This window comes from Prinia subflava, chromosome 2 (genome assembly GCF_021018805.1).
Source record: "Prinia subflava isolate CZ2003 ecotype Zambia chromosome 2, Cam_Psub_1.2, whole genome shotgun sequence".
NCBI classification, from domain to species: domain Eukaryota; kingdom Metazoa; phylum Chordata; class Aves; order Passeriformes; family Cisticolidae; genus Prinia; species Prinia subflava.
In genome coordinates, this window is record NC_086248.1 from 87,597,092 (window position 1) to 87,615,998 (window position 18,907).

General features: G+C 48.2%; 2 protein-coding genes across 5 annotated transcripts in view; one reads left to right on the forward strand and one right to left on the reverse strand.

Moving 5' to 3' along the window:
* The window catches only part of TMEM63B (transmembrane protein 63B), a 47,653-nt gene extending 39,749 nt beyond the window's left edge, over positions 1 to 7,904 (reverse strand). For both annotated transcript variants that reach the window (XM_063390914.1, XM_063390913.1), the window contains exon 1: positions 7,745 to 7,904. The gene's annotated coding sequence lies outside the window, so the exon portion shown is untranslated. The remainder of the gene's footprint in view (positions 1 to 7,744) is intronic.
* An 11-nt stretch (positions 7,905 to 7,915) lies between these two features.
* Positions 7,916 to 18,376, forward strand: MRPL14 (mitochondrial ribosomal protein L14). 3 transcript variants are annotated; one of them, XM_063390916.1, is made up of 3 exons: positions 7,916 to 8,011; positions 15,208 to 15,294; positions 17,721 to 18,376. In XM_063390916.1, the coding sequence occupies exons 2-3, from the start codon at positions 15,221 to 15,223 to the stop codon at positions 18,085 to 18,087; spliced, it is 441 nt and encodes a 146-aa protein (XP_063246986.1). In that variant the 5' UTR covers positions 7,916 to 8,011; positions 15,208 to 15,220; the 3' UTR covers positions 18,088 to 18,376. The 3 variants fall into 3 exon arrangements, with proteins under 3 accessions (XP_063246986.1, XP_063246988.1, XP_063246985.1); XM_063390918.1 differs by having other exon boundaries at positions 7,964 to 7,985; XM_063390915.1 differs by lacking the exon at positions 7,916 to 8,011 and adding an exon at positions 14,414 to 14,463.
* Positions 18,377 to 18,907: the final 531 nt, after the last annotated feature.

Consider the following 18,907-nt stretch of genomic DNA (forward strand, 5'->3'; position numbering starts at 1 on the left):
GGTGAACTTTGGTTTCATTAATCATTCTCACCGGCTAGGGTGCTGAGTTTAGAGAGGTGTTAGGTGCTGGCTGCTCTCAAGTACCTGTTTGGCAAAGTAGTTGGGCACCACAGGAGAACGGATGCTATGAATCAGTCAGAGGCAGATGACAGGATGGGACAGGAGAGGCAGGGAACAATTCCAGAGGCACATGGACAGAGAATGGGCGTAGGTTTGTCAGGGCCAGGTGAGTGCTTTGTTTTACTGGAGCTGTCTCCTCATAAGGTAGAGGAGTCTCAACAAAAGGCTTTAGATACTAAGGAGCAACAAGAAAACTCAGAACAGAAAACTGAAAAAGTAACAGGCAAAGATGTCCACATGTACAAGAGGAGAAGGCAGAGCTGGCTGCACGGCTCTGAAAGTGACTGCAGTCCCAGAATCTCACCACATGTTTTTTTGCCACACTTCGTAGCCTGGCATTTCTACTCTACCAAGCTAACAATGCACAGTCGTAAGATATGTTACGCTTATGCAGGATAACAAAGCCTCACCTTCATCTTTTCCTTGATTAGATAAGCAGATTTATCTCCTCATGTTTCTCACCACAAATTTATCTCTCCAATCCTCAGACTAATACTGTAACTTTTCTGCATTCTCTTCAATTTTCCAGCAGCCCTTTCTGAGCACCAACACTGGATTTAGACAGCTTATTTTACTATCAATCTCCCCAGCATCATCATCTACAGCAGTAGAGTCTCATTCTTAGGGCTACTCATTACTGTCTTTCCAGATGTAAAATGATTCATACAAGTGCCAGGCTTGAAGGGGCCTTAACATTCATCTGTCAAGATTCTTTACTTGAGGCACAGCCAGTTGCAAGTCATCCAGACCTACAGACTTTTAGCTGATTTCTCTCAAAACCAACATATACACCCCAACTCCCCAAAAAGCCCTTCAAGATAGCCTCCATTTCTGCTTCACTATCCCAGCTGATATTACAGAGAACCATGAAGTCCGAACTCCCTAATTACAGGTAAAGTGACCTCCTGCCCTTGTCTTCATCACAACTACAATCTTCTAAAAACATACATTGCTGTACATTCTTAAAGACCATGAAGTTCCCTCCTCCACCTTTTCTTACTCAGGCTACACAGCCCTTCGCACAGTTCTTCTCATCCTTCCTCCCACACCATATTTCTAAAGACCTTAATTTCTATTCCTTGCTGGATAGTTTCTTGTTTGCGCACATCCTTCTCCGGGAGTTGCATCTATATCTCAGCCCAGCCCTTCAGCAACACCTCATCTCTGTTCAGGAGAGCACTAATTGCTTCCTGCCCCTTAGAGGTGTCACTCCTCACACAGCCTGGCACAAGGCTTTGGAGAGCACTAATTGCTTCCTGCACCTTAGAGGTGTCATTCCTTACGCAGCCTAGCACAAGGCCTTCCTTGTGTTTTTCTGCTCCCAAGAAGAGCACTAATCCTCAACCCCCAAATTCTGCAATACCACTATCTTCCCCTGCCTGCCTAGCTAGGGTCTCTATCACATAGAAACTCTTTTGAATACAGCTTTGCCATTAGTTGAGGCGCCACACGGGGCACACTTCCCATCTCCTAGCCCTTCCTCATCTGTTTACAAGGCCTACACTTGGGTCACTGACACAGGCTGACTGAAGATCTATTCCAGCCATCGCCCTGCTCAGCTGAGAGGCAGGCCATCCTCTAAGGCAGGGCTGTTGACCAACTTGATGCACGACGTTCCAGACAAATGGATGCTGGTGATTTTTAACTGGCATATGCTCCCACCTCCCTAACAGAATAAACACTAGCTGTTTATTCTAGCTTATTAAGACAGGACGGATGTAGTCCCACTCTTTTCCTCTGTATTGCAAGGGATCAAACCTTGGACTGTCCCTTCACCAGATGTTTTCTCTGGTGGCTGCTCACTGTGCAAAAGTTGCCTTAGTCTGGAAGTACTTTCACGAAATTTCACAAGGCTTTGCCCATATTGCCACATCTAATTTACCAAAATAGTCTTGTCACCTGCTCTGATTTGTGCTTGGATTTGCTTTTTAAAATTAACTCATCAGCCCTGATCTTCTTTGCAAGGTGAAGACAAAGCTCTTACTGTCACATTTTATTTGTTCCTCTTTTCTACGCCTGCAGGAGCTAAGTCCTTCTGTCCAAGAGCTGCATCAGCTCCTTCTGCCCTAGCTGGGAGTTCACACCAAGTTTCTCATCCACCGCAAACCCAGTTCCTTCCTCTCAGATTTATACCTTTGTGACTAATGCCAACTCAAGCTGCCTTTTCTGTATTGTGAGTAATAGCGAGTCCTTGGGCAGCAACCGCAGCTCAGCGGACACACAACAATAATTCATTTCCAGGTCTATGCCTCAAGCATGGAGTTAGAGCCCAGGAAAACCAAACCACCCACTTGTGTATGCAGACATCCTGGAGATATCAGCTTTACCAGATCACCTGAGAGCCTCCAAAACTCAGCTTCACATAGATCGAGTGTAGGCCCTAAGCACAGGGAGATGATAAATTAATCCCTTTTAAGATCTTCCTTGGGACCCAAAGGCAGCACATTTTTGCCTCAAGAACACAAGTATCCTTTGGCCATCTTCAGAGACCCTCCCCAGCCTGTGTCATTGCCAGGTGCTCTCTGCCCTCCAGCGGAAAACATCAGATGTGATAATTACTTCAAGCAGAAGACAAGGCCTGCTGCCCCATCTGAGTTTACTCTAAGTACAAGATCATGCCAAGATCGTCTCTGACTTTGAAGGGACCTGAAACGAAGTCTGCTAAAGGGCACTGTTTATCCGGCAAAAGCAGGGCCAGGCTAGCACACAACTCTCCCACCAAATGCACTCTTGTGCAAAACTGCACTTGTAAGAAGAGCACTCTCCTCCTGAGCCACGTCAGCAACACATCAAGAGGCAGGTGGATGGTTTGAGGGTGCCCATCAGAACAGTTCTTCGAGGCAGGTCAATAGGAGAAAGCACACCACTGCCCCACAGGCAACGGCACGTGGCGACAGAGCCAGAGGTCACATCACTGGTGGCAGCTAGCTGTCTGCAGAGTGATGCTCTGCACTAAGCTGGGAACAGAGACTTGCACAGAAACCTGAGAGAGCATTGCTTGGGAAGGGGGTGTCAAAGGAAGCAACTTCTCTGCACAAAAATTTACAAGGGTGCTGAGGCGATGAGCGCACCCAGGGAAGGGACACGGGTAGCTCTGGGGACATACAGTCCCTCCAGGGAGTGAGAGGGAACAGACACACAGGAAAGGTCTGCAGTAGTCACTCTCCAGACAGAGAAAGACAAGAAGGTTTTTCAGCTTGCTGCTTAGAGGTAGCATGGCTGTGGTGGTTCAGAAAAGCAACAGCAGAACACACTGAGAACAGGCAGCATAAATCCTGCCTTGTGACTGCTTTCTCCTGTGCTCATACAATGTGTCGCCTTTCTAATACACAGTTCTTTAAGAGATCCAGCCACTGCTTCAATGCAACAACACAAACAGCCAAAAGAACTGGGAATCTTCAAAACCTTGCTTTAAGCCAGACCTGTACTACCAACAGCCAATTTTGCTGGGGAAAAACAGCAGGCATAAAAGAAGAGCTCTCTCCTCCCAGCACAATAACCATGTGGGCAGAGGCTGCTGGCACCAACAGTTAGACCAAAGCACATCAAGAACAGGAGACCTTGCTCAGATGCAGAGGGCAATGCCAGCAGGATGCCTATCTTGCCTATATAAACTGTGTAGCCACTCCAAGAGTTTGGCCTGACGAGAACATTGGGATGCCGGGAGACTGTTTCCATTCCCAACCTGTTTTTAAGAAGGAATAAAGGCAGGGAGGAGAAAACAGAAGAGGGAGAATGACAGGCAGGCAATTTCAACATGCAAGAGCCAGGAGGAGAACAGAAGCCTTTCCAGGACTGCTTAGCAATCATGTGCAAGGAATAGGTAGCATGCAAACATAACCCTGTAAAAAGGGCATTGAGCGCTGTGCAGAGAAACACGGAGGAAAGGGTTCTGCATCTCTCATAGCAAGCCAGCCTGCAGCTAATCTGTATTTGGAGCAGAGGGCAGACACCCAGCTCCATGCTGGAAGGATGTGAAGTGAGAAGGCAGTGCCAACCACAGGCCTCCAGGCTCAGAGAAAAGCCATTTTATACCACAAGCCTTTGCTCTACAAGCTTGGCAGTGACTTCATGAATCTCACCCTCTCTCTGTCACAGAATGCATACATACATATGCATTTCTTTCTCATTCCTTGACTTTTATTTTTCTTCTTTTAACCAACTTTCTAGGCAATGCATCAGGCCTGCCCCCCAACTCACTACCCTGGACAGACCAGAAGGTTTCTGACAGATAAAGGCTACAGGCAGAGAGGTGCCTCCTGAAAAGGCCATGCTCAAGGCAAGTCCTGCACACATCAACTTGCCCTGTGGATAGGAGGGTGAGAAGTCCTTCCCAGCAAGAGCCTGAGCTGTACAGGGCACAGGAAAGAGGATGAGGACTGCAGTTCCAGGCAGCAGGCACTCCCACAATGAACACAGAGCTACCTTCAGACAGGCCACCTGTCCCACAGTGCAGTCCTTTGGAGCTAGAGCATCAGGACCAGCAAGACACTTGCTAAGATCAAAGTAGCAGAGGGACACAGGGACTCCCGCCTCTCTCCCTTCCTGGGAACCTGCATTTCAGTTTCCAGCTCAGCCTGCAAGAAAGCTTGAAGCTCCCCAGGCTCATTTCCAGAGCCAGGAGGAAGAACAGACAGCTGTATTGAGATCAGACATAGCCAAACCTTCCTCTGATTCATTCAGTATCTCAGAGGCCATGGCCCATTCCAATCTCTGCCATTCCCTGAGCCCCCTCCCCAACACCTCCTGAGCCATCAGGAAAGACCTGAGACCCTGCAGAGCCAATTCAGGCAGTAGGAAATCTGCCCCTTTGCTTTGAGGCTCCAGGCAGGGCCTTGTTATCTGAGAGGCAGTGTGGAGAACAGGCAGCAGGCTGGCACGCTGGCCATTTGCTGCAGGAGCTGCCGGATGACGGGGGGTGGGGGTGTGCATCTGCAGGGCTCAACACTGTGGGCTACCCAGCAAGCTCTCCGTGGCAGGAGGAGGCAGAGAAGGAGCAGCCTAAGGGACTGTCACCAAGAATTCCTTGGTTCTCACCCTCTCAAAAGCAGCTAGATTAAAAAAACCTTCATGGTCCTGTCATTCAAGGACACGGAGACAAACTCCATTTTCCAAACATTCCCATCATCTTGGCTCATCTGTGCACCAAAAAAAGCTCCGGGGAAGATCCGGTCCCAGCCTTCAGCAAGCCTTATCATCCTTGCCCATCCCTACCCACGGCAGAGCTCTCAGATGCTTTGATATGCAAATCAGCCACAGGATCCATAAGCAGCGCTGTCTGCAATTACCAGCGCACACGGAGTATCCTACAGCCGGGCCCTCCTCCCTCCCCGAGCACCACACGGCTGCGCAGGCTTCACGTCAGATGACAAAGGTCCCGACTGTCTTCGGTGGGAGCGGGAGGTGCTGCCTGCAGTCCTCGGATCTCCAGCACACAGCCTCGCCCTGGCCGCCAGGATGGAGATGGGGCGCTTACAGGAAGGATGCAGGCTGGGGCTGCCCCTCGGTGTGGATGGGAAGGCGGCAGAAGAGCTGCCGGCAGGATGCTGCGGGCTCCCAGTGAATGGAGGCTCATGCAACGTGTGATTAGCAGGAGACAAAAAGCAGGGCCTGGGCACTGCCAGCTTCTGGGCTTTTACTGCAAACCTGAAGCTACCTGGCATTTCTGGAAGTTGTAGTACCCAGAATGAAGAGATTTTGTGATTTCTTTTTTTTTCCCACATAAACAGTATAAAAACCCCTCCAAGCAAGTTCCTAGCCTGCTTTATTACTGCAGAAAGCTGAAAAATATAACCAAGGATATTTTAAGGCCAGAAAGAAAAAAAATAAACCCCCACATAAACTAGAAGCACAGCACACTCAGGATTTTTCTTTTCTTGGCTCAACTCATGGCTTCAGAACAATTCAGGATAGTTGCACTGGGCTCCGGTCAAAGCGCAAGAAAATCGAGCATTGCAAAGCCCCGTGGCGATGCCTTCTTGACATGAAAGCTGACACCCTCAGAAAATACAGTAGCTTCAGTTCTTCCAAGGTTACCAAAAACAGGAACAGACAAAAATAGAGTAAACTTAGTGCAACAAAACATACTTATGAGTCAAACCAGAGCCTCTTCCCAACCCCCTCAAAGGCATCTTCTTTGATGTTTATTTTGCTCTCATGGTATCCAGGTGAAGACTGCAGAATGGACTTCTCTCCCCATAAAAACAGCGTATTCCTGCTACTAAAAAGCTCAAGAGGAGAAAGGCCTTCCTCAGTAGATACCAGCTAATTGCAGTCATCATTAGAAGTAATGCTTTGCTATTTCTGGTTGAATGGAGTCCTCCTGGAGTCAGTTACGAGCTGAGTGCTCAGCTCTGCACTCTCTCAGAAGCACTAAGAGTAATAAAAGCTATTAGGGACTGCAGAGTGCGATTGTTTGGAAGGGAGGGGTACTGGTCCCTGGCATGCATTTGCAAAGGCTCTGTCCCATACTCAGGTGGGGCATCGGCAGCACCACCCAAAAGGCACCTGAGCCACACAACCCTTCAGCAGCTTTGTGAGGCCTGCTGATCGGATGCTCCTGCCCCACAGCCCACGGCCTTGTGTGTGCGCTTCCTCCAGAGAATGACTCCACGGAGCAGGACGCTTTCACAGTAACAGACAAATCCAGGAGAGAGGGGACTCCTCTAGGACCATGCACAGCTAAATTAGCCACCCTGAGCACACACTGATAGGCTTTTTGTTTTTAACTTCCAATATCGAGAGGAGCAAGGGAAGGAGGTAGCCAGAACCTCAAATTGCCAAAACACCTGCTCTCCATCCAGCTGAGATCTACCAAACCTGCTGAGAACACCGGGCTGACTGCAGCCACATTGCAGATTTTTGGCGTGATGCCCCCTCCAGCAGGTAGCTACATAAAAGGTGCACTCTACGGCAGAAGGAAAAAACACGGTCTGCTGATGTGGAGGGGCTGGCGACCGAGACAAGACCAAAAAGAGACTGCTTGGCTATCTGGCCACGGACATGAGCCATATCCGATATCCGATAGCCCTTTGTCAAGTATTCCACGGGAGGAGAAGCAGGGTAATATCAGAAACCTGCTCGCTACTCTCACCACCCTTGGAACATCTCTCTTGTCTCCCTGCTGCTCTCCTTCACAGCGGTGCCTTGCAGGAGCGGCGGGGGGCGGGCAGGCAGCTCTCCGCGCCGAACACGCACAAAAGCGTCGACTGCAGAAGAGAGGGGCGCGCCGCGGGCAGGGGACCCCCGAGGTGCACAAACCCCGTTACCCAACAGCAGCCGAGGCGAGGGACGGCAAAGGACGGGCGCCCGGGGGGACAGCGGCAAACCCCGGGCGGCCTTGGGGCGGCGGGCGGCCCACGCCGCTCCTCGGGCGCCGCGCCGGGCGCGCCCCCCGCCCCGCTCCGCCCCAAGATGGCAGCGGCGCCCCCGGCCCCGGCCGCCCCCTCCGCGGGCTCGGCGCAACGGCCGGGCCCGGCCCGCCCTGCCCTCAGCACGGCCTGAGGCGCCACCGCGGACCCCTCCACCCCATCCCCGCCTGCAAAAACCCTCCGGGCCCAGAGGAGCCGCGGCCGCCGCGCCCCGCCGTGCCCCGGCTCCCGCCCGCTTGCCGGCGGCTCCTTACCCCGTGTCAAGCGCGGACGGGCTCCCCCCGGGCCAGGCCCGGCGCTGCGGTACCGCGCTGCTCTCCGCTGCCCTCAGCAGCCAGCGGCGACCGCTGGGCTCGGCTGAGTTCGGCTCGGTTCGGCTGCGCTCGGCGGGGGGCGGGGCCCCGGCGGTGGGCGGGGCGCGCAGCCGCCGGCTCTGCACAGCGTCGGGGGGCGGGGCCGCGGCGCCGCGCATGCGCGCGGGGGCTGCGCTGGGCGGTAGGGCGCGCGCGCTCCACGCGGAGGTGCGCGGTGGGGCCTGGGGAGCGACGGGACGGGGACGGGGACGGGGACGGGGACGGGGACGGGGACGGGGACGGGGACGGGGACGGGGACGGGGACGGGGCGGACGGTGGGAGCGCAGCGTAGCTCGGTACCGCAGCGCCCAGTAGAGCCGATAGACGGCCTTGCCCCGCCGCTGGGCCAGCCTGCTGCCGGCTGGTGGCTTTTTCCCGGGGCCGGCGCCAGGCCCTCACAAGGCCCTGTGGCCGAGCGGCTCGGGGCGCGGACGGCCCCTCTCAGCCGCCGGGCGCTGGGGCTGTGGCGCTGCCGTGCTCGCCTATAGGCTCCGGGGCTGGCCGGGCTCTCCCTGCCCCCGGGTCGCGGCCCTGCCGCCCGTGCCGTGGAGGGAGCCCCTTGCAGGTGCCCCTGGTGATCTGTGCACAGGGCTTGGAATTTGTCCGCCCTGAGCGCGAACTGCTGCTCTAGAGGGACGGAGAAAGGCTGTCCCCCAATATGCACGAGTCTGAGTGGCACTGGAGTGGGACTGACATCCCGCTGACATCGCGGGAAAGCAGCTGGGAGCTGGAGCCCGTGTGTTACTTGCACACTGTGCTCCCACCGGACTGCAGTCCGGGCCTCCGCAGCGTGGCCTGGGAGAGAGGAAGAACACTCTTCGGAAGTTCCTGCATGCTCAGAGAGTTTCTTTGCCCAGAATTTGTATGGGGCGGCGATGCTGGGGTTAGGCTTTTGTGGGTATGAGTTGTCATGTGGCAAAGTTAGACCGAAATTCCTGTGCCCTGACAAGTGTGGCATTTACTCGCGTGTCATGGGAACTCCGGAAGTGTGGGTGCTAGTCTGTGCTCTCCTGGTTATTCTCCGGAAACCTCTTTTGGAGGTCCAGTGAGTAAGGGGAGGCAATTGGGGGAAAAGACAGTATGACATATTTCTTAAAAGCATGAATAACCTAATCTTTGTAGTAAAAACAGATGGACAAGCCAGCCTTTTTAACAGCAGGACACAGATGCTCATCTGAGCTCTGCTGGCTTCTCTGGTTCTAGAACTCTCCACGCTTGCCTGAAAGGGTCGTGTTTGGAACGAGAGACACTGACTTAAGGGAAGTTTCTGAGCGAGAAATGAGGCTCATGCCACCAAAGCTGCAGGTAGCTCTGTACTGCCTTGCGATGTGAGCGTGCCTTTGTCACCAGCTCATGTTTCTCTTAAGCCTGAATTCTGACAGTATTAGGCATCTTTTTCTGGTCCAGCTTTATCAGAAAGACCTAGAACCACTATCATTTTTTGTACTGTGAGCAGCTAGCCTGGCTTAGTTGTTCTTTTTTTTCGTGGTTGAGACATAGCTATAGACCACCTCTTCCTGCTTGTTTGTGTTATTCTCCTTGCCACAGCTCCCCCCAGCGTGGTTACTGCTGTCTGGGTTGTCATTGCACCTTACTGGTTGAGGCCTGGCCACCTGGGAACCAAATCTGGTCTTGTGGCTTTCCACCGTTGTCCTGCTTGAGACCTCAATACTTCTAAAACCAGTAAAGAGACATTTAAGAGGTGATAGCATTGTACAATTACAATAGTGTGGGCAATTCTCTGAATTCACATGTAATTCCCAAAAGGCAGAGAGAGGGGAAGGACCTTTCTTGGCTTCACCTCAAACTCCACAGGCCCACCAGAGAGAACTTCAGGGTCTAATCTAGTATCTGCTCTGCTGCTCATTTCATTTTACTTCACACAGATTGTTGTCCTCCCTGTAGCTTAATTTTCTGCTGGTGCACTGGGAATAACCCCTCTCTATCTTAGTACAGTGCTGTGAATATGAATATATACGATGATGTATAATATCCAAACATTTTAGGTGTTTGGATATTAGAACAAGAAGTACTGTAAGTCCTTTAGAGTTCTTACTTCTGGATACTTAAAATGTCAAAAGTAAGTTTTATTTTAAAGGTATGCAGATCTTTTGTTATCTGCCATTCCTGATCGTGGTCTGGAAAATGAGGTTAGTGTGTTTTCCTTCAAAATTGTTAACAGATGTACCTGTAATGAGTTTCTGTTGGTAGCTTGGGTCTGTAAATATCCTGTTTAATAGCTAATCCTATTCATAAACAGATTTAAAAAAGACTTAATTCCTCTTTGTGGATGCTGACCTTGTTGTCTGTCATTAATGTAAAACCAATTATGTCTTGGTAATGAATATCTTGTGTATTTTTAACACACACAGCCCTTAATCACATTGTTTCCTTTATGAGCAGAGCTGTGAATGGATTGAGTCCCGTAGTTCACAGCTGGCTCCTGCAGCTCACTGTGGCAGACCTATAAATAGACCTGCAGTGGCAGAGTAGGGCTTTAGGCATTTGCGTTTGTGTACCATCTTGGGTTTATTTCCTGTGTTTTAATGATGGATGACAGATGCAGTTCAAATCTTTATGGTGCCTGGAGTGTGTCTGTTTTGATCTTTTAAAAGAATAAAGGTGATGCTGGTCCCCAGTGTTTGACTGTGCAGATCAGGTCACTGCTATAAAAGTGAAGAATATTTTTACCTGGTTTTTTTTTTTTGGCTTTGACAGCAGGCTTTGATAGTTGGCCTCAGCATTTCCTTTGCTACATCCTTTAGTTTTCCATGGGGCTGTCTGCGTGAATGAGTTGCCAACAGAAAGAAGGAAAAGGAATAGCTGAATGATTATGGAATTACAGATCTTTGGGATATAGGGAGGAGGGGTTAGTTCCAAAACATGTGATTAAAAAGGAAAGTAGTACTGGATTGCCTGGTAACAGCATTCTTTAAAATTAGATTTACTCTAGGATGCAGGCAAGGTAAGAATGGTGCCTTGAATGCTTTCTAGGGTATACACACTGATAAGAACCTGGTCAGAGCTGTTGCACTGGCTTCTGGAATGTTCAGGTGCCGACCTTTTCAGTGCTCTCATGGCTGTTTTAGTAGAGCAGATTCATGCAGACTATTCTTAGAAAGCACACCAGTGTTTTTGCTGAAATGAAAAGAGAGCACTTTCTTGTCCAAATCTCCTGGTGTTTCTTTGGAGATGCTGTCACCACATAAGTCTGGGTTAGCAGTGGAAGAAGTCCCAGCCTTGTGCTGTGCCACATTCCATTGCAGCAGTGTTCATGTGCCTTCAGGTTGAGCTGGATCAAGAAACTGAGCTAGCTGAAAACTGTGACTGATTTACAGGAGTGCTAAAGCCAGCATAAGGGAGGTGATGGAAGTGTGTGTTGGGGGACACAGGGCTTCCCTTCTTGGTGCTGTGTGCCCTGATGTTCGTTCAAAGTGAGTATGTAATCCTGTCTTCCTTGTCTGGCACATGTCTGGCTCTGTATCAGTTCCCTGAGGTGGTCTCCTCATATGTTTGCATGCATTTGATGAAAATACTGTACATGTGTTTTTTGTATTTTCCAATTTTATTAGCTGGGATGCAACTTTCCAGAATTTCTCCATTCAAAAGCCACTCAAGACTGCAGTAAATATAAGTTAGTTCTTTAATATCAAGGAAAACCACTGAAGGTGATAGCTAGAGCACTTGAAAGTAGTGCAGTGGGTAAATAACTTCCAGACGTTTATAACTGGTGAAGAGTTTCTTTGTTGAGCAGTGTTGGAATTTTATGTCGGTCTTTTGCTTTGAATGGGGTAGGTCTGAAGAGCCCTTGAGAAGAGTATTTGCAGTAGCAGGTTATTGCATGCTCAAAAGTAATTCAGTGAAGTAGAAATAGGGTCATTTTAGTGAATATTGGATTAACAAATTCTTCACTCTTTTGTGAATGTTACTTTGAGCTCTTGTCTGAGGTCTGTGGTAACTTTTAACAGATATGTGGAGAGGGGCAAAATATCTCTGTGACTGTGGTTTTCATGAGATGGAGCCTCTACTAGAAATTAGGGGCAGCAGGGTAGGAACAGCAAGAGATTAATCTTGCATGGTTCTTTATTGCTGCTTTGGTGCAGCTATGAGTGGTCAATGTTGTATCAACAGTTGCCTTTGTGTTAGGCCTCTCATTTTAGGATAGTGTTTAAATACTCCTGTTGCCTAGCATGAAAAACTTGGAAATTAATCCTGCTTAAGCAGGAGATTGGAGTAGATGACCTCCAAAAGTCCCTTCTAAGATAAATACTTGGTCAGGAGTGTATTAGTGACTAAGTACTAAGCAAATGGTTGTCTTTTGCTTGTCTAGGGTATTTTGGAGAGCACTCCTGCCTCTATCAGTTGGGCAGTATTGATGGCAGACTTTTGGGAATTCCTACAAATTTTCCTGTGCTTGAAGGTTATGGGGTTACTCTTCCCATACACTTGTGAGCACTGAAACCTGGTGACCTGGGGAGAGCCAGAAGCAAACTTGGATCATATGCATTCCTGTGCCTAAGTGCAGCTTCCTCTGAGCCTTTTTAAGCTGGTGTGCTGGGAAGAAGTGCTGGGGACACTGGGGCTGATGGCTGTCATTGATTTATAGCAGCTCTTCAATTTTGGTACCACCTGGAGTGTTCATGTGGCAGCTCCAAGTGTGGCAGAGTGATTGGCTTCTGTGCCCTTCGAAGTTTAGTTGTTTAGTAGTTAGCAACTCCACAGGGCGAAACTGAGGGCAGGAGAGACAGCAGGGATCAGATTGGGACTGGGTCTGGTTGAGGAGCACCTGGAGACAGACCCAGACTATTGGCTGTTCCTTTCTAGAAAGGAAACTGGCATGTTACAATAGTTGTGATTCACTCTGTGAACACACTTGCACCCTTGAATGCTGTTCTTCATTCCATGGGTACATTCTTCTTTTCCCTCCACCCTGAACCCTCCTGCTAATTGGAAGCACCCCCCCTGTTTATTCAGTTGCTAACAGGATGCTTCATACCAAATAATCAATCATGCAAAATTTCTTAGCTTGTGACACCTCCTAATGTGCGGAGGAATAATTCTTAGCTAAGAAGGGGGTACTGAGTCATCTGGAAAAATAAACAGTCCTTGGACACTTAATGCTGTTGATGCTTCCGCTGGTAGTTTTGTAACTTCAAACCTTCACTGCTGCCATGGGGTAGAAACAAACAGTGACTTCTCCCAGGAGCGATGAGTGAGTTCAGAGTTTAGGCAGCACTTTAGCACATCTGGCTGTGCTGGTCCTGACGCTGCTGTCCCTTTGGCAGCAGGCAGAGCCTGCACCTGTGCCTGCCATATCATGAGCCTGCAGACCTCTCCTATTGGCCTTATGGCACGGTGAGGATGAGCAGACACACCTTCTCCAGCCACCAAGGCTACCACGCCTGCTAGGAGATGGAGACAGGGGTCACAGTGGTATCTGAACTCCCCAAGAAGTGTCCATGAAAGACTACAGTGATACCAACTTGCTGCTGCCTGTTTGGGTTTTGTAGAGGGATCCAGAGGCTCCTTGTGATTCTGGAGGAAGTAGGAGCATTATTACCCACTGAGTCTGAATTTCGCATGGGGAGACAGCACCCCCCTGTGCAGAACAGGACACAGGCAGATGGTGGGCTTAAAGCAAGTCAGCACAGTTGAACTTGCTTAGAAACCTGAGCAGCAGCAAGGCCAGGTATTGGACCTTGATTGCCAGCAGCACTGTAAATGCAACAGGGCCCTACCATCATTAGGATCACCCAGCTAGGTAAGGACATGTGGCATAAACACAACTGTTTTGGAGTCTCATTTCAGAGAGGAGACAGTGCAGGCAAACCCTCAACTCATTTGATGATCGTCTATGCCACACAAAAGTGGCTTTGGTTTTTTTTAGTAAATAAATATAAGCTTTGGCTCCTGCTGTTCTTTTCCAAACTTGCCTGTATGAGAGTTGGTTTTCTACCTGTGCTTTGCTCAGGTAGCACTGCTCAAAATTGCTGTGGCGCACACATCCTGTGCTTCTCATTGTGCTCTCAGGTAACACTGTGTAGAGCAACTGCAAACCCTAAAACTTACTTATGTCCCCAAGTAAGCAAACACGTTGGAGAAAAGAAAGTAATAAAAGAGGGAGTAAAGATTTAGGCTGGACTTTACTGGGTTGTAATAAGAGCTGTGACACTGTCTGTCGGAGGACTCTGTGAATATTGTTTTCTCCCTTGAAAAGTTAATTTAGCTTTGTTTTTAAAATAAAAGTTTAAAAAATGGCTTTAAAAAAAATGGCCCAAAACTCATCAGAACTGTCAGAGAGAGAGAGATGAGGTCAATCGATTTTTAGGGTTTGCTTTAGAAAGGAGAGAAGCAGAGCACGTGTTGGTTACACTGCCAGGGTCACAGCAAGCAGAGTCACATGGTAGTAGTTGCAGTCGGGTGGAAAGTCTTAGCTGTACCTGAGCTGGCCTGAAAGAGGACTGGCTCTAGGTCTGCGTTGTTTCCTCCCTTCACTTGGATCTGCCGGCATAACCACCTGGGTCATCGCTCCCTAATGGTGTTTGAGAAAGTGATCAGGATTCAGATAAGCCTTTGTGACTGCGCATGCAAGCTGGTCCCCATCAGTCTGACAGAATGAGGTTAGGGAGCTGCCACAGATGTAGGCAGGGAAGAGGGTGTGGTTCTCAGTGGAGGTTACCCCTGTAACCCAGCTCTGCTGCAGTCTGGGTGGTGTACAGTGTACAGCAGCATTAAGCCAGCACTGCAAAGTTACGGGGAACTCTTTTCTCTGGGCAGCCTGAACAGGGCAAGACTGGCAGTGGCGTAACTGTGGTCTTTAAACAGGCTGCTTAACACCTTTGTATGCTAAGAGAGAGCGTGCCCTCACCAGTGGAGCTCTGATGTGTTTCTTGTCTGGAAAATGGTTTCCTGAAGCTGTGGTACAGCTGCCAGTCTGTAGGTTATTTGGCCTTTTGCTTGGTTTCGTAGGTAACCTTGGTAGCTTTTACAAGTAACCCTAATGGTTTTTACTGGGCACTGCAGCCTCTAAACCAGTTCACATCTGGAATTCTCAAACCTGCTTCTTGTTACATGATTCCCAGTGCACACAGAAGGGCCCTTACCTCTGTGTGTAAGAAACTGCAATGCAGTGATACTGAATCCAGCTTTGTCGTATATTGGTCTGAATTACATTGCCTCCTGAATTCAGGCAGGGCCTGTAGATCTGCTTGTAGCGTGCTGCAGATGCTGCTACCACTGTGTCCTGTGGATTGCAGCATCTAAATAGTTGCTGAGGCCCTAGTGTGTGGTTCATGTAAAGAAAAGAAAGCAAACCAAATTTAGTCTATTTTCCAGAGTTAATAATTCTTTTGTTTCTTATGCAGGGTTGGTTACCAAATGGCTCTCTTGAATAGAAGAGTTGGTTTATCTTTATCCCATCTAACCAGTGCTGTGATCCAACGACAGTTCAGGTAACTTTCAAATCTTGCTTTTGCTTTCTTCAGAACATTTCATGATTGAAAGAGGTGCTGGTAAGTAGATCAAGAATAAGATACAGAATTTGTAATTCAAAAGGGTAATTTAAAAAGAAATTAAAAAAGAAAAAAAAAGAAAAGAAAGAAAAAATTTAAAAAAGAAAAATTAAAAAAGAAATCTCACAGTCATCCTTTCATAGGTTGAAAAGTGAGCCCAGACACTCCATTTGCAGGTTCCTAACAGTCTGAACTCTGCATTTTCATATGTGTGTAAGGAGGCTTTTAGGCCTTTGACAGTGATACCTGAGCCTGCCAGTAGAAGTTGAAAGTGTCTCTGTTTCTCATGCAAGTGCAAAATAAAAACAACAACAACAGCGAGCCCCTGCTGATGCAGAGCCAATTACAATGCTTAAAATTATTCACGAGTTTAAGTTATTTAGAATAAAAATAATCTGAAAAAATACTTTCTCATACTTTACAGTGTCTATTTGGATATGTTTCTTCTGCTTCTTGTTCCAGGCTCTAGACATTTAAAGTTTTAAATTTATAGACTTCACATTTTACAATGCCTTGCACAATGTTTAGAACTTAATCCCACAGCGCACTCTGCCAATTTGGGGAAACTCTATAACTCTTTGAAGGGTCAGGGCTTCAGTTCAAAGGATGAGAATAGTCATTCCCAGGACCGTGGTCTAGAGAGGGGATTAAGACAATGCTCAGAGCCAGGTTTTGTGATAGTCCAGGGTGCTATCCAGAGGAGGTGTCCAGATCTGCCTCGCTTTCTCTGTAAGTGGGCTGCCTGAGAGCTTTGGCCAATATACATTTAAAGCATGTATAATTGACAATGAGATGGAGGTGACATCTAGTCCATAAAGGTGAGCAGGACTTCAGGAATCTTAATGAGAGACCTTTTCTTTGTGGGGTACTGCTCCAAGACTGTGGCAGAAATGAAGAAAAAAGGGAAAGAAAAATTTCTCCCAGTGCAGTTATTCTTGTGTAATGGTTCCTGGACAGTTAGATTTATATCTGTTTGCTACTGCTGTGTTGTACACTTGGTCCTACTGAGGTTCTCTCTGCTCCTTCCTGTGTCAACACTTACCATTTTCAGCCCTTCTGCCTTCCCTGTTGTGTGGCCACAGATGGTGGGCAGAGGAGAGAGGGTGGTGTACTGCAGTCCCTGCTGGAGGATGGGGTGGGAGAGGGTGGCTGCTTGCAGAGATTAGTGACTTCTGAGAGAGAGAGGACAACTAAAGTGGGCCTCTACTGTGGGAAACAGATCTTGAAAGGCAGTGCTTGACCTCTGGAGCAGTTGGACTAATGCATACTGACTGTGCCAGCCTCCCTTCACCATGTATAAAAATACCTGCTTCAGCTGATGTCCATCCACATCACATTTGGTGTGCATGCTCGTGTTTCAGGTAGCTTTGCAAATACAGGCCCTTCCTCTTCAAGAAGGGACGATGGTCCCTATTTATTTTACACACTTCTGAAAAACAAGATGAATGGTTAGATTGCTTCCATATGCTGTCACTGAGTACTTCAGCTGGCAGCAGGTTGGCATTCCTGCAGCTCTGGCCAGAATGTTTCTAGTACCTCACTGCAAAGCCGTTGTTTAGCAGCAGAAAGGATCTTCCTGCTTTTCCAGTGGTCTGTGTTTGGGTGTCCTTTAAAGATAAGCAACAAATCACTTGAGTTTGAGCTCACTGAATAAAAGAATAATGGTTTCTGTAAGGAAGTATGTTGCTGCTGTTCCCAAGTATATCCAGAGTCAAACCTAACAAGTTAGTATTGTGCAGTTTTTTTATGTTTCTTACTCCCACAAAGCAAGCATTCAGAGGAGATTGTGTCTCTATGGATTCCTTCCACATGGGGAAGGTGGTGATCTCTTAGATTCTAGTTGGGAACAGCTTAGCACAGCCACAGCAGGACCTCAGAGGTCTTACTGAGAGCAAAAAAACTGTGAGAATTCACAGACTTCACTAAAAGGAAGTTTGGTCATGAAAGTCCTTAGTGCTGGGGACTGTGTGCAAGATTGAAAGAGCCTGACTTGAGTCTCAGCTTCTGCAGGCTGTTTGAAACAGAAAGGAGCACTTCTTTTTTGCTTGTAGATTGAAGCTGGATCATCTGCAGTTGCTAAAAAGCCCATGATATGCAAGCCACTCTTCACACTGTTTTTTAGTTGTGTTTTGGAGTAGAAAGGTCATCTTACATTTGACATTTAGTAAAGAGTGTGCAAAGCCCAAAGCAGCATCTGGCTTTCAAAGAGCACATCGAATGCACTCAGTGTGTCACCCATATGGTATATATTTGTTGCTGGTGCCTTCCAAGTGGCTTGTGTAATGACAAGATTCTGTGCTGGGTTTGCCTTTGCTCCCCAAGGATTATTGAGGATCTATGTCTCATCCTCTCCTGTCTTTTGGTAGCGTCACTGGAGCATGCCGAGCAATACAGAAACTAACGCGCGTGCGAGTGGTGGACAACAGCGCCTTGGGGAACACGCCGTACCACCGGCCACCAAAGTGTATCCACGTGTATAACAAGACTGGAGTGGGCAAAGTCGGAGATAAGATCCTTCTGGCTATCAAGGGAGAAAAGAGGAAGGCTTTAATTGTAGGGCACAAGATGCCTGGCCCCACCATGACGCCTAGATTTGATTCGAACAATGTGGTGCTCATAGAAGATAATGGCAATCCCATAGGGACTAGAATAAAAACACCAATTCCCTATACACTGCGAAGAAGAGAAGGCGAGTTCTCCAAAGTATTGGCCATTGCCCGCAACTTTGTATGAATGCTGACAAGTCCTCAGCAATCCTTTTACATCCTTTCTTACAGTAGCTGTTCCTCGGTCCCGTTCCAGAAACTGGTGAAACACGAATAAGCTGATGTTCATCAAGAATCTCTCCTCCCTTTTAAGAATTTCAAGCAACTAATTTAAATATTGAATAGTTTGTTTTTCTCCAAAATAAAGTTGATTTATTTCACAGAACACCTGCAGTATGTTTGAGAAATGGTCCTTCATCCTTACTCCTCCTATGGTGTTAATCTGGTTTGTCATCATTAAAATGAGAACATGAAAATCTTTGTCCTGTATTGTTTATTCTCTCTTTTCCCTATTTCTGCCTTTCCCAGATCCCCAGGAACAAGACTCAATCCCTGGCCCACTGATACTGGAGGGTGTACATAATGGATTCACAAGTAATAGAGTAGGAGAGATACATAATGAACTATGGGGTGCTTCAGGCACATTCAATAAAAAGACTGTTTTCTGTCTTTGCCTAAGAGAAGTATTTAGGAACAATTAGAATAAGGAGGACATGGTGGCCTGCAGTGTCAGTGGTGTGTGCCTGAACAGGGCATACCAGAGACTGGGAAGCAGAAGTAGAAAAGGGAGCTGAAGGGGGAGCCAAAGAGTGAGCTGAGATGCAGCTGGTGCTTTCCACCTGACGAGCCCCTGAAAATTGTGTTCTCAGATTAATGCAAGGGCTGGGTTCAGATTGAAAAGTCCACAGAAAGAAGCTTCCTTTTGGATTGCCTCTTGGGACCGTTGTTGGACATGATCTTTGGCTGTTCTCCAGTTTCCTAAGCTTAGGCACAGCAATGGGCAAATG